At 47.8% G+C, this 27,612-nt stretch overlaps 2 protein-coding genes across 2 annotated transcripts in view; both read left to right on the top strand.

The window, feature by feature from the left end:
* LOC306746939 (uncharacterized protein) overlaps positions 1-9,131 on the top strand; it is a 387,486-nt gene extending 378,355 nt beyond the window's left edge. Inside the window, exons 10-13 of the mRNA XM_079229926.1 lie at positions 5,148-5,321; positions 5,445-5,618; positions 7,392-7,438; positions 7,593-9,131. Of these exons, the coding sequence (XP_079086052.1) occupies positions 5,148-5,321; positions 5,445-5,618; positions 7,392-7,438; positions 7,593-8,185 (988 nt within the window). The 3' untranslated portion in view covers positions 8,186-9,131. The remainder of the gene's footprint in view (positions 1-5,147; positions 5,322-5,444; positions 5,619-7,391; positions 7,439-7,592) is intronic.
* Positions 9,132-13,929: 4,798 nt separating this feature from the next.
* Positions 13,930-27,612, top strand: part of cul9 (cullin 9) — a gene marked incomplete at its 5' end in the record, with an annotated part of 40,253 nt that continues 26,570 nt past the window's right edge. Inside the window, 9 exons of the mRNA XM_079229924.1 lie at positions 13,930-14,572; positions 15,436-15,590; positions 17,607-18,221; positions 23,678-23,813; positions 23,891-24,081; positions 24,763-24,946; positions 25,067-25,291; positions 25,360-25,552; positions 25,804-26,005. Coding sequence (XP_079086050.1) covers positions 13,930-14,572; positions 15,436-15,590; positions 17,607-18,221; positions 23,678-23,813; positions 23,891-24,081; positions 24,763-24,946; positions 25,067-25,291; positions 25,360-25,552; positions 25,804-26,005 — 2,544 coding nt within the window. The remainder of the gene's footprint in view (positions 14,573-15,435; positions 15,591-17,606; positions 18,222-23,677; positions 23,814-23,890; positions 24,082-24,762; positions 24,947-25,066; positions 25,292-25,359; positions 25,553-25,803; positions 26,006-27,612) is intronic.

Below are 27,612 nucleotides of genomic sequence, written 5' to 3'. Positions count from 1 at the left end.
TCAGTTCAAATCCCTTCTGTCCAAGAAGATGCTACGTGTCGCATAATTACAGCTTCTTTAATCATATCTTCAGATCCTCAGCACTCACACACATTTTCAGGAAATCTTTGTCAAATATAATGTTTCTGTATTGATCCTTTTCTTGTTGATAGCTGATAGTTTTACCAACAGCTGCTCTGGCTGAAGATTAAAAACAGAATTCCCCTCCCTGCTGGTCTTCTTCTCTGTTGTAGGACCCATCAGAGACCAAAGTCCCCTGAACCTGAACCTGGACCAGAACCAGAACCTGAACCAGAACCTGGACCTGAACCTGGACCTGAACCTGGACCTGAACCCAGCTGTGTGTCCATGAAGAGTGATCGGTCTAAAGATGGTCTGATTTTCTTCAAAGATGGACGCCGTTCTTATGACCCAGAGTAAGTTCTTAAAACAGATGAAACAGATGACTAAATGTTCTGATTCTCAGTTATGAAACACATAATTGGTCGTGCATCATTCACAGTGTTGTTTTCATGATGATCAATCATGACAGAACTCAATATGTTTAACTAACTGCTCTGTAGGTGTTTGTATAAGAATCATTAACTGTAAACAGTCTCTGGTGCAAACACAATGTGAGTTTATTCCTCCACAGACCAGGAGAGGTCAGAGCTTCAGAGGTTTGGAGACTACAAAGAGTTTCGGGACAACCTGTTGTAGTTTGGGGATTAGTTTTTTGAAGACTATGGCACATATAATTGTATATATTTTGTGTTTATGAATGCACAATTATATGTATACATATATATTTATAATCACTATATATATATATATATATATATATATATATATATAATCACGTATATACTTATACACTTATATATATATATATATATATATATATATATATATATATATATATATATATATATATATATATATTGTGATTAATATTTATATATATGGGTCAATGACATGACATGCATATTGTGTCCGAATCCATTATTTCCTTTAAATAATGTTTTATCAATTCATGACATACATAATTTAATTATATAAAACCTATTCAGTTTAAATATGTTTTCAGTTCATTCAATAATATATATTATGTTATGTGTCGGCACCTCAAACCCTGAACATGTCAGGCGGTGAAGCCGTTCCAGCAAATGATCAGACTATAAAAACTATAAAATAATGTATTTTCATCATAATACATTTAAAATAAACTACTATGGCATGATTTTGTTATTAAAACATTTAAAATAAAATAAATGTTTACAAACACCAATAGTTTTAAGCTGTTGAAATAATTAATAAACTTTTGTCCAGAAATGTTCATGTTCTTAAATGTCAAGGTGACGCAATCGTAAAAATGGGACTTTTATTCTGAAGTGGAGTGCAGAGGAGTTAACAGGATGTTGCATCATCAAGAGACACCAACTGCCATCTGTGGCTGAGAGAAAAGATTTATAGATCTCTCTGAAATATTGATTTAAATATACTTTTAACTTCCAGGATGGTACACTTTTCATGTCAAGTCAAACAACAGATCTAAAACTAGAAACATTGTATTTTATCATAATATCTTTATTGTATTTACAAAGTATATAATTGAAGTTGCTAGCAAGAACAAAAGCTAATGCTAGCTGCTACTATATGCCCGTTTAATTTGAAATTAGTTGCGAAACTCGGGCAACGCAACCAGATGTCAAATGTCACAACTGCAAGTCATTTCACGATATGAATCGTTATCTGACACTTAAGATTATTTATTACATTTTTCAAATGTTCAACAGTTTTAAGTTAAAGATATTATACACGTTCAAACCATTTTCATGATAATATTGAATGTTATTTTACGATTTAAGAAGCCACTGTCAAGTCAAGAGGAATCAGCGCTACACAGGGAGCTAACAGTAGGCTCGTTCGTTAGAGCTGCACCTCGCCTGGAATCAGACGAGAGCAGCGGGAGGCGTTGACAATAAACTGCAATCAAGTCGGACAGTTTTAGGCTGACTTCAAAGTAGACACAGGAAGTCACAGAAAAAATGACTTCCTTTTAGTTCCAATCTTTTGGCTACTTGTAGTTTACAGATCACGTAGATCCTAAATATAAGCGTCTCCCCGGCTCAGAGTCAAACTTCTACAAGATGTGACTCCAGTAGTTTTAGTTATTGTGTCTCATTGTAACGTCTAGTTGGTTTAATAAGAAAACAACACGTCACAATAAAGAAGCTGTGTCTTCTTTACCATCAACTACAAGTTTTAATGAAAATAATATCAATTTTACTGTCCAAGAAAACCAGTGGAAGCAGACAAATTAATCGTGTATGTCCATAAATCCTTTTTGTTTGGTAATTCTCAGTGTTTCTATTAGTTCACAGCAGAAGAGAGAAAAGTCTCCTGAACTCAGCTGTGTGTCCATGAAGAGTGATCGGTCTAATGGTCGTCTGATTAACTTCAAAGATGAACAACGTTCTTATGACCCAGAGTAAGTTCTTAAAACTAGCATCTGGTTTAGAAAATGATTCATCATGACACAACACAACATGTTTAACTTATTGTTGTATTTGTGTTTTAATATCATGAACAATAAACAGTCTGTGGAGCAAACACAATGTGAGCTGATTGTTCATGACTCCTCCACAGAGAGGACCAGGAGAGCTCAGAGGTTCCCAGAGGTCCGTCTGCCCAGCAGCATCAAACACACCTGGACTCCATATTTATGGTCTGTACATGTACAACTACTTTTACATCTATTCTGTTCACAACCATCTCCATGCTGCACTCTTTAGACCAGTGGGTTGTCAGTCTGTCCAACATGGATCTGATGTTTGCTTCCATGGTTTTAGTTTGTCATTCATATCATATTCTGTTCCAGCTGCTGGAGGAGAACATCCTCACTTTTGTGAAGGACGAGCTGAAGAAGATCCAGAAGGTTGTGAGTTCAGATTACCCAGAATGCTTAGAGATTCAGAGAGAGGATGAGGAGGTGTTGGACGGTGAGGATGAAGAGCAGAGGAAGAGGAGCACAGAAGCCTTTCAGAAGATCTCACTGCACTTCCTGAGAAGCATGAAGCAGGAGGAGCTGGCTGACTGTCTGCAGAGCAGTAAGAGGATTTCTCTAAAGATTTAACATGCTGGATAAATGGGACGTTTACTAATGTCTCAAGAGACCAGAATATATTCATAGACTCATTCTTTGAGGAAATGACATGTTGAAATCTATTCTTTGACTCATTGATCCTCTTTGTTGTGTGTTCATTCAGGACTTCTTGCTCCAGTTTGTCAGCGTAAACTCAAATCTAACCTGAAGAAGAAGTTCCAGTGTGTGTTTGAGGGGATCGCTAAAGCAGGAAACCCAACCCTTCTGAACCAGATCTACACAGAGCTCTACATCACAGAGGGAGGGACTGCAGAGGTCAATGATGAACATGAGGTCAGACAGATTGAAACAGCATCCAGGAAACCACACAGACCAGAAACCACCATCAGACAAGAAGACCTCTTTAAAGCCTCACCTGGAGGAGAGGAACCAATCAGAACAGTGATGACAAAGGGAGTGGCTGGCATCGGGAAAACAGTCTTAACACAGAAGTTCACTCTGGACTGGGCTGAAGACAAAGCCAACCAGGACATCCAGTTCACGTTTCCATTCACGTTCAGAGAGCTGAATGTGCTGAAAGAGAAGAAGTTCAGCTTGGTGGAACTTGTTCATCACTTCTTCACTGAAACCAAAGACGCAGGAATCTGCAGGTTTGAAGAGTTCCCGGTTGTGTTCATCTTTGACGGTCTGGATGAGTGTCGACTTCCTCTGGACTTCCACAACAATGAGGTCCTGACTGATGTCACAGAGTCCACCTCAGTGGATGTGCTGCTGACAAACCTCATCAGGGGGAAACTGCTTCCCTTTGCTCGCCTCTGGATAACCACACGACCTGCAGCAGCCAATCAGATCCCTCCTGACTGTGTTGGCTTGGTGACAGAGGTCAGAGGGTTCACTGACCCACAGAAGGAGGAGTACTTCAGGAAGAGGTTCAGAGATGAGGAGCAGGCCAGCAGGATCATCCCCCACATCAAGACCTCACGAAGCCTCCACATCATGTGCCACATCCCAGTCTTCTGCTGGATCACTGCTACAGTTCTGGAGGACGTGTTGAAGACCACAGAGGGAGGACAGCTGCCCAAGACCCTGACTGAGATGTACATCCACCTCCTGGTGGTTCAGTCCAAAGTGAAGAAGGTCAAGTATGATGGAGGAGCTGAGACAGATTCACACTGGAGTCCAGAGAACAGGAAGATGACTGAGTCTCTGGGGAAACTGGCTTTTGATCAGCTGCAGAAAGGGAACCTGATCTTCTATGAATCCGACCTGACAGAGTGTGGCATCGATATCAGAGCAGCCTCAGTGTACTCAGGAGTGTTCACCCAGATCTTTAGAGAGGAGAGAGGACTGTACCAGGACAAGGTGTTCTGCTTTGTCCATCTGAGTGTTCAGGAGTTTCTGGCTGCTCTTCATGTCCATCTGACCTTCATCAACTCTGGTGTCAACCTGATGGTAGAAGAACAAACAACCTCCTGGTGGTCTAAAGTCTTTAAAGACAAACCTAAACCAAGACATCTCTACCAGAGTGCTGTGGACAAGGCCTTACAGAGTCCTAATGGACACCTGGACTTGTTCCTCCGCTTCCTCCTGGGTCTTTCACTGGAGACCAATCAGACTCTCCTACGAGGTCTGCTGACACAGACAGGAAGTAGCTCACGGACCAATCAGAGAACAGTCCAGTACATCAAGAAGAAGATCAGTGAGGATGTGTCTCCAGAGAAAAGCATCAATCTGTTCCACTGCCTGAATGAACTGAATGATGGTTCTCTAGTGGAGGAGATCCAACAGTCCCTGAGTTCAGGACGTCTCTCCACAGATAAACTGTCTCCTGCTCAGTGGTCAGCTCTGGTCTTCATCTTACTGTCATCAGGAAAAGATCTGGAGGTGTTTGACCTGAAGAAATACTCTGCTTCAGAGGAGGCTCTTCTGAGGCTGCTGCCTGTGGTCAAAGCCTCCAAGAAAGCTCTGTAAGTACAGAGAGAGTTAGATTCATAGATCATAACTTAAATACTGCTATCTTTTCTACTTATTGCTTATTTTGTCTTCCTCCTTGTCTCTTCAGACTGAGTGACTGTAACCTCTCAGAGAGAAGCTGTGAAGCTCTGTCCTCAGTCCTCAGCTCCCAGTCCTCTAGTCTGAGAGAGCTGGACCTGAGTAACAACAACCTGCAGGATTCAGGAGTGAAGCTGCTGTCTGCTGGACTGGAGAGTCCACACTGTAGACTAGAGACTCTCAGGTCAGGATTCATCAACATGTACAATTAATGGACACTTTAATCCTGATGTACATGCATGGATAAACTCTTATCCTCCTTCAGATTGTCTTAAGATGTGACGTGTGTTGTTTTGTGTGTTTGCAGGCTGTCAGGCTGTAACCTCACAGAGGAAGGATGTGCTTCTCTGGCCTCAGCTCTGAGCTCCAACCCCTCCCATCTGAGAGAGCTGGACCTGAGCTACAATCATCCAGGAGACTCAGGAGTGAAGCTGCTGTCTGATGGACTGGAGGATCCACACTGGAGACTGGAGACTCTCAGGTATGAAGAGGCTGCAGCCACAGACCATCAGTCTGATAGAGGAGGTAGAGCTGGAAACCTGTTCTCTGTCACACTGTCAGCCTGGTTAATACGACCCTGACACACCAAGCTGACCTCAAACTACCAGAGACTCATCTAACTGTTTGAGTCCCACATCAGACGATCAATACAGACAGAAGTAGTCAGGGAACAGTAGTCAGGATGAAGCTCTTGTGTTTCTGGAGCGTTGTCTTGTCTCAACATCAGAAACTAGGACAGTGGTGTATCCTGACACGTTGACGGGCATCATGGTGGGTTGCAGCGGTGTATAAAGTACCCAAAAGCCATACTTGAGTCATTTTCCAGTAAGGTATCTTTACTTTTACTCAAGTGAAAGTCATCTATTAGAATACTACTTGAGTACAAGTCTTAAAGTATCTGATATTTACTGTACTTAAGTATCAAAAGTAATTTTCAGATATTAAATGTACTTAAACCTCCTGTTACGTTTGTGTCTTATGCACAGCAATGATGTTCCCGGGTCAATGTGACTTGAATCATCCAAAACTTATCAGAAACCAAACAATCATAATAATTATAGTTTGTACCTCATCACCAACACCATTACTAACAATTCAATCAGTTTTTAGTGGAATTGAGTTATTCACCCCTCCATAGATCAGAGTTCAATTAGGCTGACTCACTCGTTTGAATGAAAAATACACAGTCAAACAATTCTTTTCGGTACATTGAAAAAACCTAGACATAAATTGCATTAGTCTACCATAACATGTATTTTGAGACTTTCTTGTTGTCATGGGGTGATGTAGATAAATAAAGATGAGACACCTCTGCTGTTCAGGGTCATATTGACCTGCTCACTCAAAATCAAGTTAAGTGAGTCATAATGATTTATATTGAAAGTAAACTTTATTTATGTTTATTTCTAGTGTTAAGAAATCTGAATTGACCTCAAGACGGTCTTCATCTTCAGACACGTCCTCCTCTATTTCACTGTGGTGATCAAGGATGTGCTCCAGGGCCTCATCCTTTTATTCCTGTTGCTCATGTTGCCCTACAGGAAGCTGCTGAGTTGTATGTATCTGCAGAGTAAAGTTGGTAGAACTCCTCAGCAACACTTTGTATGTTTCACCTCCCCTGATAAGCGTGGGCGGAGCTTTCCCGTCAAAATAGTATCTGTGTTTCTCACACAGGTAGGTAGTGAGAAAGAGAGTGTGCGTCTGAGATTCTGATGAAATAGGGTGTGTGTCACTCTGTCAGTCTATTAGAAATCCTATAGTACCATATATACTAGAGACATGAAAGAAACCCTTACTTTAGTGTTCCCGGTCCAATGAGGTGTATTTAGGGGAAAGTGAGAAGATAAGCATTGTTTAGTCTGGAAGGTTTTGGTTCACTTGGGGGGGTTAGTACTGCACAGCCTCAAAGAGGCTGTGCAGTAAATAATCATGTTATAATAATTATAATACTCGGCGGGCCGGGTTAAAATGGGCCGTAGTTTGCCCACCTCTGATTTAGCAGCGAAAGAGACAGATGTTTCCCTCAGGAGGTGGAGACCAAACACAGAGCTAAGAGAGAGAATAGTGGACTTCCATTCATCAGGTGACACAAACACAAAGAGTCCTGATGAGTCATCATGTTGATCTGCTGGAAGTAACAGAATATGAGCTGATGAATAATAAGTGGTCCATGTGAACATGAATAGCAAAGCTCTGTGATGAGAGTGATGTCATGTTCATGTGTTCATGCTGCTCTGACTCCTCCTCCTTTCAGGGTGGAGCCTGCTGGAGTCCGATGGGTCAGACCAGGTCTGAGGAAGTGTAAGTGTGCTTTGAGTTTCATTCATGAAAACATTCAACCATCTTCAGACTGTGACATCACTCATTCACATCTCTGATGTCATCAAAGTGTCACTAGATGAACAGATGATAGATTAATAACTGCAGCTGTATTGTGTCTTGTTCTCTCCATCAGATTCCTGTGAACTCAAACTCGACACAAACACAGTGAACAGGAAACTAAAACTGTCTGACAACAACAGGAAGGTGACACATGTGGAGGAGCATCAGTCATATCCTGATCATCCAGACAGGTTTGACTACTGGGAGCAGCTGCTGTGTAGAACTGGTCTGACTGGTCGCTGTTACTGGGAGGTCGAGTGGAGAGGAAGAGTTTCTATATCAGTGAGTTACAGAGGAATCAGAAGGAGAGGAGACAGTGGAGACTGTTTGTTTGGAGAGAATGATCAGTCCTGGAGTCTGGAGTGTTATGATGGTGATTACTATGTCTATCACAATAAGATGAGAACACCCATCACCACCTCCTCCTCCTCCTCCTCCTCCTCCTCCTCTTCCTCCTCCCCCCCCTCTGGTAGAGTAGCAGTGTATGTGGACTGTCCTGCTGGCTCTCTGTCCTTCTACAGAGTCTCCTCTGACACACGGATCCACCTCCACACCTTCAGCACCACATTCACTGAACCTCTTTATCCTGGGTTTGGGTTCAGGTTTGGGTTCAGGTTCTGGTCCTGGTCTGGTTCCTCAGTGTCTCTGTGTTCTCTGGAGGATTGAGAGTCTCCTCCTGGTAGAGAAACCTTCTCTCTGCTGTCCAGGTAGTTCAGCCTGTACAGGATCACACAGCTGATGTTAGTTAGCAGCAACCTGATCTCTCAGTGGTTGTAAACAGGTGCAGCAGGTGAGGGGTACCTGAGCTGGTCTGGACTCAGGGGGGTTGAGAGCTCTCTGGACTTGTGGTGTTGCAGATGGAGGTCTGAGAGCTGAGCGAGGTCCATGTAATGACCTGAAATGATCTGTTGTCTGAGAGAAGCTGTGGAACATGTTTTACTTTGTGTATAAAACTCAACTTTGTTGTCTTGAAACATTTGTTTGTGTGAAGAAAAACCTCCGAATGTCAAACGAGAGTCTTTCTGGATCAGATTCAGCTTCTGTGGAGAAATAATCACAACTTGTAAAGAGTTGTTTTGATTTGAACAAACTAAATTCATCATCTTTGATCGTCGAGGAACAAATGAACAAACTTTGATAAGTGACGTTGAGATCAAAATAAATCAAAGTTTTGGATGATTCTAGATCATAAACCACATAAACATCATGTCAAAGCTAAAACGTCCAAATCCATCACAACAGTGTATACATGAAGGATTTGTTAAGTCCAGCTTCATTATTCACGTTGTATTGTTCACTTTGACTTCCATTCATCACTGACTGTGTGCTAGTTTGGGGAAACTCATAGAAACAAATCAAAAGAGACAAAAGAAGTTAGAACCAAACTACTGATCAAGAACCAACTCAATAAGTTAATATTGGTTTCTTACCCATTACTGAGCTCAGAGTCATTTGGAGTCTGTCATGATTTTACTTTTTATTCTTTGATTTTATTACTGATCATGTGTTCATTTAATGACGATAATGTTTCAGTCTGACGTCATCAGATCAAAGACTCAATAATCTGCATCTTTTCACTCAGAACTAAATAAATATTTAGTTTTCTGCTCAACTGTTTGTTCTTCTTTGTTTTTGAGTAAACTGTTAATTTCCCTTCATTGTCCCTCCAGCGTTTTCCTCCAGTGGTCAGAGTGAGTAACTGCAGCATGAGATCACGTCAGAGAGGAGAAGGGCCTTTCCTCCATGTAGACACCAACAACGTTAATCAACCACATGAAATAACATAATAATATTACTGCTCTGTTTCTGTTGTGGAAGTCACAGATACGTCTGAAAAGCAAACACCGTCCTTCTGGGTTCATCACATCATCTGGAGGCGAACGTAGCTGCTTTCATCACATGTCGGCTGAATTAATCTGTTTACTGCAGAGCAGAACCCAAAATAAACATCTGATTTAATTACTGTAAACAATCAAAATGATGCTGAAACAACGACATCATGATGCCGATTGGTAAAAAGTCAGAATTCATCCTTTTTTAGGTTTGTTCACAAGACACCAAAAGAAAACCTCCTTTAAAATGTTATTTCTTATGTAGTTTGGATTGATCAGTGCTAGGCTACGCTAACATTGTAGCTCCATCAACACTTCACATAATGATGGTTCATTAAACGTCGTATACACACATATACATATATATATATATATATATATATATATATATATATATATATATATATATATATACATTTTATTCGATTGATCTATAGTGATATATATACACATGTGTATATATACAAATATATATGTATATATACATGTGTGTGTATATATATACATATCACTATAGATCAATCGAATAAAATGTATATATACATATATATGTATATATATACACACGTGTGTGTGTTTATATATATATATATATATATATATATATATATATATATATATATATATATACACATGTGTATATATATATATACACATGTGTATATATATATATATATATACACATGTGTATATATATATATATATACACAAGACACCAAAAGAAAACATCTTTTAAAATGTTATTTCTTATGTAGTTTGGATTGTATACACATGTATATATATATACATGTGTATATATGTTTATACATATATACACATGTGTATATATATATATATATATATATATACATGTGTATATATACATGTGTATATATATATATACACATGTATATATGTATACAGGTAAAAGCCAGTGAATTAGAATATTTTGAAAAACTTGATTTATTTCAGTAATTGCATTCAAAAGGTGTAACTTGTACATTATATTTATTCATTGCACACAGACTGATGCATTCAAATGTTTATTTCATTTAATTTTGATGATTTGAAGTGGCAACAAATGAAAATCCAAAATTCCGTGTGTCACAAAATTAGAATATTACTTAAGGCTGATACAAAAAAGGGATTTTTAGAAATGTTGGCCAACTGAAAAGTATGAAAATGAAAAATATGAGCATGTACAATACTCAATACTTGGTTGGAGCTCCTTTTGCCTCAATTACTGCGTTAATGCGGCGTGGCATGGAGTCCATGAGTTTCTGGCACTGCTCAGGTGTTATGAGAGCCCAGGTTGCTCTGATAGTGGCCTTCAACTCTTCTGCGTTTTTGGGTCTGGCATTCTGCATCTTCCTTTTCACAATACCCCACAGATTTTCTATGGGGCTAAGGTCAGGGGAGTTGGCTGGCCAATTTAGAACAGAAATACCATGGTCCGTAAACCAGGCACGGGTAGATTTTGCGCTGTGTGCAGGCGCCAAGTCCTGTTGGAACTTGAAATCTCCATCTCCATAGAGCAGGTCAGCAGCAGGAAGCATGAAGTGCTCTAAAACTTGCTGGTATACGGCTGCGTTGACCCTGGATCTCAGGAAACAGAGTGGACCGACACCAGCAGATGACATGGCACCCCAAACCATCACTGATGGGGGAAACTTTACACTAGACTTCAGGCAACGTGGATCCTGTGCCTCCCAGAGTCTGGAGGAGGACAGGAGAGGCACAGGATCCACGTTGCCTGAGCAACACCTGAGCAGTGCCAGAAACTCATGGACTCCATGCCACGCCGCATTAACGCAGTAATTGAGGCAAAAGGAGCTCCAACCAAGTATTGAGTATTGTACATGCTCATATTTTTCATTTTCATACTTTTCAGTTGGCCAACATTTCTAAAAATCCCTTTTTTGTATCAGTCTTAAGTAATATTCTAATTTTGTGACACACGGAATTTTGGATTTTCATTTGTTGCCACTTCAAATCATCAAAATTAAATGAAATAAACATTTGAATGCATCAGTCTGTGTGCAATGAATAAATATAATGTACAAGTTACACCTTTTGAATGCAATTACTGAAATAAATCAAGTTTTTCAAAATATTCTAATTTACTGGCTTTTACCTGTATATATACACGCATATATACATATATATACACGTGTATATATATATATATATATATATATATATATATATATACATGTATATAGTTTATTTGATTGATCTATAGTGATATATATATACACATGTATGTATATATATACACGTATATATATATGCGTATATATAAATACATATACGCATATATATACATACATGTATATATATACATGTATATATATGTATATATATCACTATAGATCAATCGAATAAACTATATATATATACACATGTATATATATACATGTGTGTGTGTGTATATATATATATATATATATATATATATATATATATATATATATATATATTTCGCTATAGATTAATTAAATAAACTGTGCAATAAATACTAAATAAATAAATATTCGTCGCTGTATCTTCGTCTGAACGAGGTTAAAGATGTCACTTCCGGGTCGCACCGCAGGGGGCGGAAAGCCGCTTCACGGTGGTTTGCGAGCCGCCATTAAAGCCGAAGAAGAAGAAGCAGCAGCGGAAGGAGCGTAGAAGAAGAAGCGCTGCGCCCTGACTGCCACACTGCGCAGATGCGCATCCAGCAGCGCAGCGGAGCTCCGGCGCAACACACAGACAGGAAGAGACGGCAGCGCGCGAGGGGCGACACGGAGACCAGGAGTGACGTCAGCGACGCGCCAGGTAAGCCCCACTCACCTGAGCGGCTCCTCGGGGTCGGGGTCTGCGCGCCAGAAGGCGGCGCCGCGGGACGGCGTGCAGGCCCGCCGCCGCTCACCAGACTGCCCGCGGAAACGCGCTCATTAAGCGCAGCTATGCGTTTATCCCGCGCCGAGTGAACCTGCTCGCTGTTGTGAGGTGTTGCCCGAGGAGCCGGATGCGCTCTTCAGTTCGGCATGGACATAACTGATCAACTCAATCGATCCAGTAGAGAGGTCCCTGTAAGGCTCCTCCTCCTCCCAGTAGAGAGGTCCCTGTAAGGCTGCTCCTCCTCCCAGTAGAGAGGTCCCTGTAAGGCTCCTCCTCCTCCCAGTAGAGAGGTCCCTGTAAGGCTCCTCCTCCTCCCAGTAGAGAGGTCCCTGTAAGGCTGCTCCTCCTCCCAGTAGAGAGGTCCCTGTAAGGCTCCTCCTCCTCCTAGTAGAGAGGTCCCTGTAAGGCTCCTCCTCCCAGTAGAGAGGTCCCTGTAAGGCTCCTCCTCCTCCTCCCAGTAGAGAGGTCCCTGTAAGGCTCCTCCTCCTCCCAGTAGAGAGGTCCCTGTAAGGCTCCTCCTCCTCCCAGTAGAGAGGTCCCTGTAAGGCTGCTCCTCCTCCCAGTAGAGAGGTCCCTGTAAGGCTCCTCCTCCTCCCAGTAGAGAGGTCCCTGTAAGGCTCCTCCTCCTCCTCCCAGTAGAGAGGTCCCTGTAAGGCTGCTCCTCCTCCCAGTAGAGAGGTCCCTGTAAGGCTCCTCCTCCTCCTCCCAGTAGAGAGGTCCCTGTAAGACTCCTCCTCCCAGTAGAGAGGTCCCTGTAAGACTCCTCCTCCCAGTAGAGAGGTCCCTGTAAGGCTCCTCCTCCTCCCAGTAGAGAGGTCCCTGTAAGGCTCCTCCTCCTCCTCCCAGTAGAGAGGTCCCTGTAAGACTCCTCCTCCCAGTAGAGAGGTCCCTGTAAGGCTCCTCCTCCTCCCAGTAGAGAGGTCCCTGTAAGGCTCCTCCTCCCAGTAGAGAGGTCCCTATAAGGCTCCTCCTCCTCCTCCCAGTAGAGAGGTCCCTGTAAGGCTGCTCTTCCTCCCAGTAGAGAGGTCCCTGTAAGGCTCCTCCTCCCAGTAGAGAGGTCCCTGTAAGGCTCCTCCTCCTCCCAGTAGAGAGGTCCCTGTAAGGCTCCTCCTCCCAGTAGAGAGGTCCCTGTAAGGCTCCTCCTCCTCCCAGTAGAGAGGTCCCTGTAAGGCTGCTGCTCCTCCCAGTAGAGAGGTCCCTGTAAGGCTGCTCCTCCTCCCAGTAGAGAGGTCCCTGTAAGGCTCCTCCTCCCAGTAGAGAGGTCCCTGTAAGGCTGCTCCTCCTCCCAGTAGAGAGGTCCCTGTAAGGCTCCTCCTCCTCCCAGTAGAGAGGTCCCTGTAAGGCTCCTCCTCCTCCCAGTAGAGAGGTCCCTGTAAGGCTCCTCCTCCTCCCAGTAGAGAGGTCTCTGTAAGGCTCCTCCTCCTCCTCCCAGTAGAGAGGTCCCTGTAAGGCTCCTCTTCCTCCCAGTAGAGAGGTCCCTGTAAGACTCCTCCTCCTCCCAGTAGAGAGCTCTAATAACCCATAATGATGGCGTGTGCTCTAATAACCCATACTGATGGCGTGTGCTCTAATAACCCATAATGATGGCGTGTGCTCTAATAACCCATACTGATGGCGTGTGCTCTAATAACCCATAATGATGGCGTGTGCTCTAATAACCCATACTGATGGCGTGTGCTCTAATAACCCATAATGATGGCGTCCTCAGCGACCATGGTGGGCGAACGCCGCAACGGGAACCTGCTGGTCCAGCTGGGCCCGAGGCTGCAGGCGTACCCGGAGGAGCTGATCCGGCAGCGCCGCACCCACGACGGGCAGACGGAGTACCTGATCCGCTGGAGCCTCGTCGCCATCGACGACGGCGCCGGCAGCGACGCGGGCGCCGCCGACTCCGGCTCCGGGTCGGACGGGTCCGGCTCCGCGTCGGAGAGCAAGCCGGAGAACATCCTGATGTGGATGTCCACGGAGGACGTGTACGCCAGCTGCCCCGGCCTGCTGGGCAAGAGGAAGGCGGATGCGCCGCAGCCGCGCCCCCTGCAGGAGGCGCGGCGCGGCGCGGCCGGCACCGCCGCCGACGCTGCCACCTTCGACGAGGTGGAGCTGTCGGACATGAAGGAGGACGTGAAGAACCTGGTGCGCCGGGCCAGGAAGCAGATGGCCAAGAAGAGCGACTTCTCCATCAGCATCACGCACACCATCCACGTGCTTAGCGCCTACGCCGGCATCGGGCCGCTGGTCGGCGTCTTCAAGGAGACCGGCGCCCTCAACCTGCTGATGGAGCTGCTGTGCAACCGGGAGACGCAGACGCGGCGCAGCGCCGGCAAGATGCTGCGGGCGCTGGCCTCGCACGACGCAGGTGAGCTTATGCTAAGCTTAGCTAACCCATCTTTACTCCAGATGTTCTGTTGGTTCTGGTGCGGCTGAGCGCCGCTGGGTTCTGAGCTGGTCAAGCTCTGGTTGTATAGAAGTCTATGAGGATGAATCGACCCAGAGGACCCAGCTTCAAAACATGAAGCGTAGACTTCTATACAACCAGAGGAGTCTGGTCCTGGTTCTGGTTCTGGTCTCGTTCTGGTCTGGTTCTGGTTCAGGAGGCTTCACCCCAGCGTCTCAAAGCTACTTTAGCATAATTAAATAAAGTTGAAACAGAGACAGACTTCTTCTTGTGGCCACTTGGCGAGGAGCGGCTGAGAGTTTTTCCCATGAGTCATTGCAGCGTTCGGTGTGATAACATCTGAGGAGAGCTCTGACTCTGCTTCTCAAAACCACAAACGGAAAACAGTTTAGTTTAGTTGCATCTTGCTAGTTTGGTGCAGACGCATCGTGTGAAGACGTTTAAACAATGGGAGGGGGCAGGAGGGGGCAGGAGGGGGCAGGAGGGGGGCGGGAGGGGGCAGGAGGGGGCAGGAGGGGGCAGGAGGGGGCAGGAGGGGGGCGGGGGGGGGGCAGGAGGGGGCAGGAGGGGGCAGGAGGGGGGCGGGGGGGACATCCTGATGTCACAGATCCAACTTCTAGTTATTGAAACTACAGCAACACGTCGTGACTGAGCTCTATGAGCCCAAGTACACATGTTTACATCCATCCCTTGTCCTCTGTCCTCCCTCCTCTGTCCTCTGTCCTCCCTCCTCTGTCCTCTGTCCTCCCTCCTCTGTCCTCTGTCCTCCCTCCTCTGTCCTCCCTCCTCTGTCCTCCCTCCTCTGTCCTCCCGTCCCCCCACAGGAAGCCGGGCCTACGTCCTCCTGTCCCTCAGCCAGCAGGACGGCATCGAGCAGCACATGGACTTTGACAACCGCTACACTCTGCTGGAGCTGTTTGCTGAGACCACGTCCTCTGAGGAGCACGGCATCTCCTTCGAAGGGATCCACCTGCCGCAGGTGAGCTCACGTCTTCATTTGTACATGATTGTTGTTATTATAGGTATGAATAACATGATTGTTGTTGTTATAGGTATGAATAACATGATTGTTGTTATTATAGGTATGAATAACATGATTGTTGTTGTATAGGTATGAATAACATGATTGTTGTTGTTATAGGTATGAATAACATGATTGTTGTTGTTATAGGTATGAATAACATGATTGTTGTTGTATAGGTATGAATAACATGATTGTTGTTGTTATAGGTATGAATAACATGATTGTTGTTGTTATAGGTATGAATAACATGATTGTTGTTGTTATAGGTATGAATAACATGATTGTTGTTATTATAGGTATGAATAACATGATTGTTGTTGTTATAGGTATGAATAACATGATTGTTGTTGTTATAGGTATGAATAACATGATTGTTGTTATTATAGGTATGAATAACATGATTGTTGTTGTTATAGGTATGAATAACATGATTGTTGTTATTATAGGTATGAATAACATGATTGTTGTTGTATAGGTATGAATAACATGATTGTTGTTGTTATAGGTATGAATAACATGATTGTTGTTGTTATAGGTATGAATAACATGATTGTTGTTGTTATAGGTATGAATAACATGATTGTTGTTATTATAGGTATGAATAACATGATTGTTGTTGTTATAGGTATGAATAACATGATTGTTGTTATTATAGGTATGAATAACATGATTGTTGTTGTTATAGGTATGAATAACATGATTGTTGTTATTATAGGTATGAATAACATGATTGTTGTTGTATAGGTATGAATAACATGATTGTTGTTGTTATAGGTATGAATAACATGATTGTTGTTGTTATAGGTATGAATAACATGATTGTTGTTGTATAGGTATGAATAACATGATTGTTGTTGTTATAGGTATGAATAACATGATTGTTGTTGTTATAGGTATGAATAACATGATTGTTGTTGTTATAGGTATGAATAACATGATTGTTGTTGTTATAGGTATGAATAACATGATTGTTGTTATTATAGGTATGAATAACATGATTGTTGTTGTTATAGGTATGAATAACATGATTGTTGTTGTTATAGGTATGAATAACATGATTGTTGTTATTATAGGTATGAATAACATGATTGTTGTTGTTATAGGTATGAATAACATGATTGTTGTTATTATAGGTATGAATAACATGATTGTTGTTGTATAGGTATGAATAACATGATTGTTGTTGTTATAGGTATGAATAACATGATTGTTGTTGTTATAGGTATGAATAACATGATTGTTGTTGTTATAGGTATGAATAACATGATTGTTGTTATTATAGGTATGAATAACATGATTGTTGTTGTTATAGGTATGAATAACATGATTGTTGTTATTATAGGTATGAATAACATGATTGTTGTTGTTATAGGTATGAATAACATGATTGTTGTTATTATAGGTATGAATAACATGATTGTTGTTGTATAGGTATGAATAACATGATTGTTGTTGTTATAGGTATGAATAACATGATTGTTGTTGTTATAGGTATGAATAACATGATTGTTGTTGTTATAGGTATGAATAACATGATTGTTGTTATTATAGGTATGAATAACATGATTGTTGTTGTTATAGGTATGAATAACATGATTGTTGTTATTATAGGTATGAATAACATGATTGTTGTTGTTATAGGTATGAATAACATGATTGTTGTTGTTATAGGTATGAATAACATGATTGTTGTTGTTATAGTTATGAATAACATGATTGTTGTTGTTATAGGTATGAATAACATGATTGTTGTTGTTATAGGTATGAATAACATGATTGTTGTTGTTATAGTTATGAATAACATGATTGTTGTTGTTATAGGTATGAATAACATGATTGTTGTTGTTATAGTTATGAATAACATGATTGTTGTTGTTATAGGTATGAATAACATGATTGTTGTTGTTATAGTTATGAATAACATGATTGTTGTTGTTATAGGTATGAATAACATGGTGTCCCTCTGCTCAGATCCCTGGGAAGCTGCTGTTCTCTCTGGTGAAGCGTTACCTGTGCGTGACGTCGCTGATGGACCAGCTCAACACGGCGGGGGCGGAGTCAAACTCTGACAGACAGGACGCCAGCCCCGCCTCCTCCTCCAGCGCCGCCCACCAAGCGGATCACCTCCGTATACAGCGGGAGTTTGACTTCACCATGGCCATGGCCAACCTCATCTCAGAGCTGGTGCGCGTGATGGGCTGGGACCGGAACCGCCAGTCCCCTGACGGCTCCGCCCACGGCCCGGCAGGAGGCGTGGCCTGCAGGGAGGAGCCGGGGGAGGAGGCGTCCCGGCCCGTCCTCAGGTCCATTTTCCAGCCTCGTTTCTGCGCCTCCCCCGTCGTCCTCACCAACACTTCCTCCACGGCGGCCGCTCCTGTCGCCGCCGCCGCCACACCACCGAAGAAGAAGACGGGAAACGGATACAAAACGCGCTCGGACTTCGCCAGCCGCTCGGCCTACGTGGAGTACGTCCAAGACAACCTGAAGAGCGGCATGATGGTCCGCATGCTGGAGGACTACGAGGAGGTCAGCGCCGGAGACGAGGGGGAGTTCCGCTACAGCAACGACGGCTCGCCACCTGTTCAGGTGAGGAACCGGTTAGACTGGAGATAAAGCAGATGTAGGCGTTCACGCTGTCCGTTATTATTTATACCTCGAGGGTACTACTACCTGTTGTTGTTGGTACTACTACCTGTTGTAGTTGTTGTTGGTACTACTACCTGTTGTAGTTGTTGTTGGTACTACTACCTGTTGTAGTTGTTGTTGGTACTACTACCTGTTGTAGTTGTTGTTGGTACTACTACCTGTTGTTGTTGGTACTACTACCTGTTGTAGTTGGTACTACTACCTGTTGTAGTTGTAGTTGGTACTACTACCTGTTGTAGTTGTAGTTGGTACTACTACCTGTTGTTGTTGGTACTACTTACCTGTTGTAGTTGGTACTACTACCTGTTGTTGTAGTTGGTACTACTACCTGTTGTTGTTGTTGGTACTACTACCTGTTGTAGTTGGTACTACTACCTGTTGTTGTTGTTGGTACTACTACCTGTTGTTGTTGTTGGTACTACTACCTGTTGTTGTTGTTGGTACTACTACCTGTTGTAGTTGGTACTACTACCTGTTGTTGTTGTTGTTGGTACTACTACCTGTTGTTGTTGGTACTACTACCTGTCGGTGTGGTGGTGGTACTACTACCTGTTGGTGCTACTACCTGTTGTAGGTGTTGGTACTACTACCTGGTGTGGTGGTGGTACTACTACCTGTTGGTGCTACTACCTGTTGGTGTGGTGTTGGTACTACTACCTGTTGGTGTTGGTACTACTACCTGTTGGTGTTGGTACTACTACCTGTTGTAGTTGGTGTTGGTACTACTACCTGTTGTAGTTGTAGTTGGTACTACTACCTGTTGTAGTTGTAGTTGGTACTACTACCTGTTGTAGTTGTAGTTGGTACTACTACCTGTGGTGGTACTACTACCTGTCGGTGTGGTGGTGGTACTACTACCTGTTGGTGGTGGTGGTACTACTAACTGTATGGTGGTGGTAGTACTACCTGTTGGTGCTACTACCTGTTGTAGGTGTTGGTGCTACTACCTGTTGTAGGTGTTGGTGCTACTACCTGTTGTAGGTGTTGGTGCTTCTACCTGTTGTAGGTGTTGGTGCTTCTACCTGTTGTAGGTGTTGGTGCTTCTACCTGTTGGTGCTACTACCTGTTGTAGGTGTTGGTACTACTACCTGGTGTGGTGGTGGTGCTTGTTGTAGTTGGTTCTACCTGTTGTCCGCCATGATAGTTCAAATGGCAGTTTTGAGTTACAAGGATACTGACAGTAGTGGCGGCTGCTAACGCCCGCAGTAGTAGTAGTAGTGGTGGCGGCTGCTGACGCCGGCAGTAGTAGTAGTGGTGGCGGCGGCTAACGCCCGCAGTAGTAGTGGTGGCGGCGGCTAACGCCCGCAGTAGTAGTGGTGGCGGCGGCTAACGCCCGCAGTAGTAGTGGTGGCGGCGGCTAACGCCCGCAGTAGTAGTGGTGGCGGCGGCTAACGCCCGCAGTAGTAGTAGTGGTGGCGGCGGCTAACGCCCGCAGTAGTAGTAGTGGCGGCGGCGGCTAACGCCCGCAGTAGTAGTAGTGGCGGCGGCTGCTGACGCCCGCAGTAGTAGTAGTAGTAGTAGTGGCGGCGGCTGCTGACGCCCGCAGTAGTAGTAGTAGTAGTGGCGGCGGCTGCTGACGCCCGCAGTAGTAGTAGTAGTGGCGGCGGCTGCTAGCGCCCGCAGTAGTAGTAGTGGCGGCGGCTGCTGACGCCCGCAGTAGTAGTAGTGGCGGCGGCTGCTGACGCCCGCAGTAGTAGTAGTAGTAGTGGCGGCGGCTGCTGACGCCCGTAGTAGTGGCGGCGGCTGCTGACGCCCGTAGTAGTGGCGGCGGCTGCTGACGCCCGTAGTAGTGGTGGCGGCGGCTGCTGACGCCCGCAGTAGTAGTAGTAGTGGTGGCGGCGGCTGCTGACGCCCGCAGTAGTAGTGGCGGCGGCGGCTGCTAACGCCCGCAGTAGTAGTAGTAGTAGTAGTAGTGGCGGCGGCTGCTGACTCCCGCAGTAGTAGTGGCGGCGGCGGCTGCTGACGCCCGCAGTAGTAGTGGCGGCGGCGGCTGCTGACGCCCGCAGTAGTAGTGGCGGCGGCGGCTGCTGACGCCCGCAGTAGTAGTGGCGGCGGCGGCTGCTGACGCCCGCAGTAGTAGTGGCGGCGGCGGCTGCTGACGCCCGCAGTAGTAGTAGTGGCGGCGGCGGCTGCTGACGCCCGCAGTAGTAGTAGTAGTGGCGGCGGCGGCTGCTGACGCCCGCAGTAGTAGTAGTGGCGGCGGCGGCTGCTAACGCCCGCAGTAGTATTTGTGGCGGCGGCTGCTAACGCCCGCAGTAGTAGTGGAGGCGGCGGCTGCTAACGCCCGCAGTAGTAGTAGTAGTGGCGGCGGCTGCTGACTCCCGCAGTAGTAGTAGTGGCGGCGGCGGCTGCTGACGCCCGCAGTAGTAGTGGCGGCGGCGGCTGCTGACGCCCGCAGTAGTAGTGGCGGCGGCTGCTGACGCCCGCAGTAGTAGTGGCGGCGGCGGCTGACGCCCGCAGTAGTAGTGGCGGCGGCGGCTGCTGACGCCCGCAGTAGTAGTGGCGGCGGCGGCTGCTGACGCCCGCAGTAGTAGTAGTGGCGGCGGCGGCTGCTGACGCCCGCAGTAGTAGTAGTAGTGGCGGCGGCGGCTGCTGACGCCCGCAGTAGTAGTAGTGGCGGCGGCGGCTGCTAACGCCCGCAGTAGTATTTGTGGCGGCGGCTGCTAACGCCCGCAGTAGTAGTGGCGGCGGCGGCTGCTAACGCCCGCAGTAGTAGTGGCGGCGGCTGCTACTGCCCGCAGTAGTAGTAGTGGCGGCGGCGGCTGCTGACGCCCGCAGTAGTAGTACTAGTAGTAGTGGCGGCGGCTGCTGACGCCCGCAGTAGTAGTGGCGGCGGCTGCTGACGCCCGCAGTAGTAGTAGTAGTGGCGGCGGCTGCTGACGCCCGTAGTAGTGGTGGCGGCGGCGGCTGCTGACGCCCGTAGTAGTGGTGGCGGCGGCTGCTGACGCCCGCAGTAGTAGTGGTGGCGGCGGCTGCTGACGCCCGCAGTAGTAGTGGTGGCGGCGGCTGCTGACGCCCGCAGTAGTAGTGACGGCGGCGGCTGCTAACGCCCGCAGTAGTAGTAGTAGTGGCGGCGGCTGCTGACGCCCGTAGTAGTGGCGGCGGCGGCTGCTGACGCCCGCAGTAGTAGTGGCGGCGGCGGCTGCTGACGCCCGCAGTAGTAGTAGTGGCGGCGGCGGCTGCTAACGCCCGCAGTAGTAGTAGTGGCGGCGGCGGCTGCTAACGCCCGCAGTAGTATTTGTGGCGGCGGCTGCTAACGCCCGCAGTAGTATTGGCGGCGACGCCGGCTAACGCCCGCAGTAGTAGTGGCGGCGACGCCGGCTAACGCCCGCAGTAGTAGTGGTGGCGACGCCGGCTAACGCCCGCAGTAGTAGTGGCGGCGACGCCGGCTAACGCCCGCAGTAGTAGTGGCGGCGACGCCGGCTAACGCCCGCAGTAGTAGTGGCGGCGACGCCGGCTAACGCCCGCAGTAGTAGTGGCGGCGACGCCGGCTAACGCCCGCAGTAGTAGTGGCGGCGACGCCGGCTAACGCCCGCAGTAGTAGTGGCTGCGGCGGCTAACGCCCGCAGTAGTAGTGGCGGCGGCGGCTGCTAACGCCCGCAGTAGTAGTAGTAGCGGCGGCGGCTGCTAACGCCCGCAATAGTAGTGGCGGCGGCGGCTGCTAACGCCCGCAGTAGTAGTGGCGGCGGCGGCTGCTAACGCCCGCAGTAGTGGCGGCGGCGGCTGCTAACGCCCGCAGTAGTAGTGGCGGCGGCGGCTGCTAACGCCCGCAGTAGTAGTGGCGGCGGCGGCTGCTAACGCCCGCAGTAGTAGTGGCGGCGGCGGCTGCTAACGCCCGCAGTAGTAGTGGCGGCGGCGGCTGCTAACGCCCGCAGTAGTAGTAGTAGTAGTGGCGGCGGCTGCTGACGCCCGCAGTAGTAGTGGCGGCGGCGGCTGCTGACGCCCGCAGTAGTAGTAGTAGTAGTAGTAGTAGTGGCGGCGGCTGCTGACTCCCGCAGTAGTAGTGGCGGCGGCGGCTGCTGACGCCCGCAGTAGTAGTGGCGGCGGCGGCTGCTGACGCCCGCAGTAGTAGTGGCGGCGGCGGCTGCTGACGCCCGCAGTAGTAGTGGCGGCGGCTGCTGACGCCCGCAGTAGTAGTAGTAGTGGCGGCGGCGGCTGCTGACGCCCGCAGTAGTAGTAGTGGCGGCGGCGGCTGCTGACGCCCGCAGTAGTAGTAGTGGCGGCGGCGGCGGCTGCTAACGCCCGCAGTAGTATTTGTGGCGGCGGCTGCTAACGCTCGCAGTATTAGTGGCGGCGACGCCGGCTAACGCCCGCAGTAGTAGTGGCGGCGACGCCGGCTAACGCCCGCAGTAGTAGTGACTGCGGCGGCTAACGCCCGCAGTAGTAGTGGCGGCGGCTGCTAACGCCCGCAGTAGTAGTAGTGGTGGCGGCGGCTGCTAACGCCCGCAGTAGTAGTAGTGGTGGCGGCGGCTGCTGACGCCCGCAGTAGTAGTGGCGGCGGCGGCGGCTGACGCTCGCAGTAGTAGTAGTAGTAGTGGTGGCGGCGGCTGCTAACGCCCGCAGTAGTAGTGGCGGCGGCTGCTAACGCCCGCAGTAGTAGTAGTGGCGGCTGCTAACGCCCGCAGTAGTAGTGGCGGCGGCTGCTAACGCCCGCAGTAGTAGTGGCGGCGGCTGCTAACGCCCGCAGTAGTAGTGCCGGCGGCTGCTAACGCCCGCAGTAGTAGTGCCGGCGGCTGCTAACGCCCGCAGTAGTAGTAGTGGCGGCTGCTAACGCCCGCAGTAGTAGTAGTGGCGGCTGCTAACGCCCGCAGTAGTAGTAGTGGCGGCGGCTGCTAACGCCCGCAGTAGTAGTAGTGGCGGCGGCTGCTAACGCCCGCAGTAGTAGTAGTGGCGGCTGCTAACGCCCGCAGTAGTAGTAGTGGCGGCGGCTGCTAACGCCCGCAGTAGTAGTAGTGGCGGCGGCTGCTAACGCCCGCAGTAGTAGTAGTGGCGGCTGCTAACGCCCGCAGTAGTAGTAGTGGCGGCTGCTAACGCCCGCAGTAGTAGTGGCGGCGGCTGCTAACGCCCGCAGTAGTAGTAGTGGCGGCTGCTAACGCCCGCAGTAGTAGTAGTGGCGGCTGCTAACGCCCGCAGTAGTAGTAGTGGCGGCGGCTGCTAACGCCCGCAGTAGTAGTAGTGGCGGCTGCTAACGCCCGCAGTAGTAGTGGCGGCGGCTAACGCCCGCAGTAGTAGTAGTGGCGGCTGCTAACGCCCGCAGTAGTAGTGCCGGCTGACGCCCGATGAATGCCGTGTGAATGAGTGAATGATGTAGTGTTAAAGTGCATTCATTACCATGCAGACCATAATAACCTTTGGATCGAATAGGAACCACGACTCTCAGCCCTGTCTGTGTTCAGGTGTACTGGAACGCCCTGTCCAGGACCTACTGGGTCCACTGGCACATGGTGGAGGTGCTGGGCAGCAGCAGTCAGGCTGACAAGGAGACGCAGGAGAAGGCCTCCACGCTGACGGAGACGCTCAAACTCACGGCCGGTAAGATCCGGTCCACCGGGAGTGTCCGTCCGTCTGTGTGCCCTCAGGAAGTGAAGGCCTTGTTGTTGTGCCCTCAGTGAGCCAGGCCTTCTTCTCCAAGCCCCCCGGGGGGCTGTACTCGCTGCCCTACCTGTCCCAAGCGCCGCACCCGGAGACGCCGGCCCTGAGTCGGGCCGAGTGGTGGGAGATCCTCTTCTTCATCAAGAAGCTGGAGCTCAAACAGCAGCAGGAGGTCAGCGGCGTACTGCTGCTGAGCCTCCATGACCAGGTGAGGAGCACGGCGCCAAGGAGCATGCTGGGAAACCGTTAGAGTCCTGTGAATAACATGAAGGAAAATACAGAATGACTGCTTCAGATTCACTGGAAAAGGTTTCTCTATAAAGCTCTGTCTGTCTGCATGTCTCCTGTCTGTCTATCTGTCTGTCTGCATGTCTCCTGTCTGTCTGTCTGTCTGTCTGTCTCCTGTGTGTCTGTCTCTCTGCATGTCTCCTGTCTGTCTGTCTGCATGTCTCCTGTCTGTCTGTCTGCATGTCTCCTGTCTGTCTGGCTGCATGTCTCCTGTCTGTCTGTCTGCATGTCTCCTGTCTGTCTGTCTGTCTGCATGTCTCCTGTGTGTCTGTCTCTCTGCATGTCTCCTGTCTGTCTGTCTGCATGTCTCCTGTCTGTCTATCTGTCTGTCTGCATGTCTCCTGTCTGTCTGTCTGTCTGCATGTCTCCTGTGTGTCTGGCTGCATGTCTCCTGTCTGTCTGTCTGGCTGCATGTCTCCTGTCTGTCTGGCTGCATGTCTCCTGTCTGTCTGTCTGGCTGCATGTCTCCTGTCTGTCTGTCTGCATGTCTCCTGTCTGTCTGTCTGTCTGCATGTCTCCTGTCTGTCTGTCTGTCTGCATATCTCCTGTCTGTCTGTCTGTCTGTCTGTCTGCATGTCTCCTGTCTGTCTCTGTCCTGAAGGAGGCGGAGCTGGACGACTGGTCTTTGATTGGTCTGTCTGTCCCTGGAGACGTGGCTAAGAAGCTGCTTCACTACCTGAAGCAGAAGCTGCCGTCGTCCTGTCTGAGCGACCTGCTCTGTTCTCACACCTTCTGCAAGCACTACCTGAGGAGAGGAGGAGGCCTGGAGGACCAAGAGCTGTTGGGTGAGAGAAGAGAGATATATATATATATATATATATATATATATATATAAGCAGTGAGGACACAGAGACGTCTTTTTATATATAAATCATTGTCCATGAGTCTGACCGCTTTGTTTCCAGCTGAAAGCTCACTGGGTTCGTCCGGCCTGGGAGGAGAAGGAGGACAGACCTCCTCCTCTTCGTCTTCGGCCGTGACCTCCTCTTCCTCAGCGATGGGTTCTGTCTCCAAAAAAGCAAAGAAGGAAGCTCCCGCTGACCCCGGCTGCGGCAGCCCGGAGACGGAGAACGAGCTTCCTCCAGAGGACGACAGCCAGTACCCCGAGGACCTGGAGGACCAGATGAAAGGTAGGACCGGCACGTTGAGGCCGTGACGCCGCCATCAGGACGTCTGTGACCCTGTCCTGTCCTCCCAGTGTTCAACAACCCGCGGGTCCAGGGCAAGAAGACGGTGCTGGAGAAGCTGGGGGAGGTGGTGGACATCCTGAAGAAGGGCGGCTCGGACCCGGGCCAGCAGCTGGCCACCGTCCTCTTCCTCACCCGGCTGCTGGAGGAGAAGGGAGCGCAGGAGAAGAACTCCATGAGGAGCGACTTCGCCCAGACGGTCCGGTGAGGAACCGTCACGCTCCAGCACATACACCGAGCCGCAGGCTCCAGCACGTACACCGAGCCGCAGGCTCCAGCACGTACGCATGTGGCTAAAGGTACATGATGATGTTCTCATGATGCGTTCAGGCTCTGCTCAGTGAATATGAGTGCTGGCTGAAGGTACATGATGATGTTCTCATGAGTGCTGGCTGAAGGTACATGATGACGTTCTCATGGTGCGTTCAGGTGTGCTGACTATGTGTCCTCTTCAGGGACAAGGTGCTGAAGCTGCTGGTGGAGCTGCTGGCCTCGGCCTCCAGAGACCTGGTCCTCTGCACCCTGAGACTGGCTCACCTGCTCATGCTGAGGTACGAGTGGAGGGTTTCCTTCGCCACCGAGGGCGGAGTCAAGGCCATCCTGTCCTGCATGCAGGAGTTCTCCAGCAGCCCTCCCGTCCAGCAGCTGGCGCTCGCAGTGAGGCCCCTTCTCTTGTCTACTGAAGTCTAGGTTAAAGGTTCCTCTTGTCTACTGAAGTCTAGGTTAAAGGTTCCTCTTGTCTACTGAAGTCTCGGTTAAAGGTTCCTCTTGTCTACTGAAGTCTAGGTTAAAGGTTCCTCTTGTCTACTGAAGTCTAGGTTAAAGGTTCCTCTTGTCTACTGAAGTCTCGGTTAAAGGTTCCTCTTGTCTACTGAAGTCTAGGGTTAAAGGTTCCTCTTGTCTAGGGTTAAAGGTTCCTCTTGTCTAGGGTTAAAGGTTCCTCTTGTCTACTGAAGTCTAGGGTTAAAGGTTCCTCTTGTCTACTGAAGTCTAGGGTTAAAGGTTCCTCTTGTCTACTGAAGTCTAGGGTTAAAGGTTCCTCTTGTCTAGGGTTAAAGGTTCCTCTTGTCTACTGAAGTCTAGGTTAAAGGTTCCTCTTGTCTACTGAAGTCTAGGTTAAAGGTTCCTCTTGTCTACTGAAGTCTAGGGTTAAAGGTTCCTCTTGTCTACTGAAGTCTAGGTTAAAGGTTCCTCTTGTCTAGGGTTAAAGGTTCCTCTTGTCTAGGGTTAAAGGTTCCTCTTGTCTAGGGTTAAAGGTTCCTCTTGTCTAGGGTTAAAGGTTCCTCTTGTCTACTGAAGTCTAGGGTTAAAGGTTCCTCTTGTCTACTGAAGTCTAGATTAAAGGTTCCTCTTGTCTACTGAAGTCTAGGTTAAAGGTTCCTCTTGTCTAGGGTTAAAGGTTCCTCTTGTCTACTGAAGTCTAGGTTAAAGGTTCCTCTTGTCTACTGAAGTCTAGGGTTAAAAGTTCCTCTTGTCTACTGAAGTCTAGGGTTAAAAGTTCCTCTTGTCTACTGAAGTCTAGGTTAAAGGTTCCTCTTGTCTACTGAAGTCTAGGGTTAAAGGTTCCTCTTGTCTAGGGTTAAAGGTTCCTCTTGTCTAGGGTTAAAGGTTCCTCTTGTCTAGGGTTAAAGGTTCCTCTTGTCTACTGAAGTCTAGGGTTAAAGGTTCCTCTTGTCTACTGAAGTCTAGGTTAAAGTTTCCTCTTGTCTACTGAAGTCTAGGGTTAAAGGTTCCTCTTGTCTAGGGTTAAAGGTTCCTCTTGTCTACTGAAGTCTAGGGTTAAAGGTTCCTCTTGTCTACTGAAGTCTAGGTTAAAGGTTCCTCTTGTCTACTGAAGTCTAGGTTAAAGGTTCCTCTTGTCTACTGAAGTCTAGGTTAAAGGTTCCTCTTGTCTACTGAAGTCTCGGTTAAAGGTTCCTCTTGTCTACTGAAGTCTAGGTTAAAGGTTCCTCTTGTCTACTGAAGTCTAGGTTAAAGTTTCCTCTTGTCTACTGAAGTCTAGGGTTAAAGGTTCCTCTTGTCTAGGGTTAAAGGTTCCTCTTGTCTACTGAAGTCTAGGTTAAAGGTTCCTCTTGTCTACTGAAGTCTAGGGTTAAAGGTTCCTCTTGTCTACTGAAGTCTAGGTTAAAGGTTCCTCTTGTCTACTGAAGTCTAGGGTTAAAGGTTCCTCTTGTCTACTGAAGTCTAGGTTAAAGGTTCCTCTTGTCTAGGGTTAAAGGTTCCTCTTGTCTAGGGTTAAAGGTTCCTCTTGTCTAGGGTTAAAG

This window comes from Taurulus bubalis (assembly GCF_910589615.1).
Source record: "Taurulus bubalis genome assembly, chromosome: 14".
NCBI classification, from domain to species: domain Eukaryota; kingdom Metazoa; phylum Chordata; class Actinopteri; order Perciformes; family Cottidae; genus Taurulus; species Taurulus bubalis.
The sequence above is the reverse complement of the archived record's forward strand: the minus strand, read 5'-3'. Positions and strand labels throughout refer to the sequence as shown.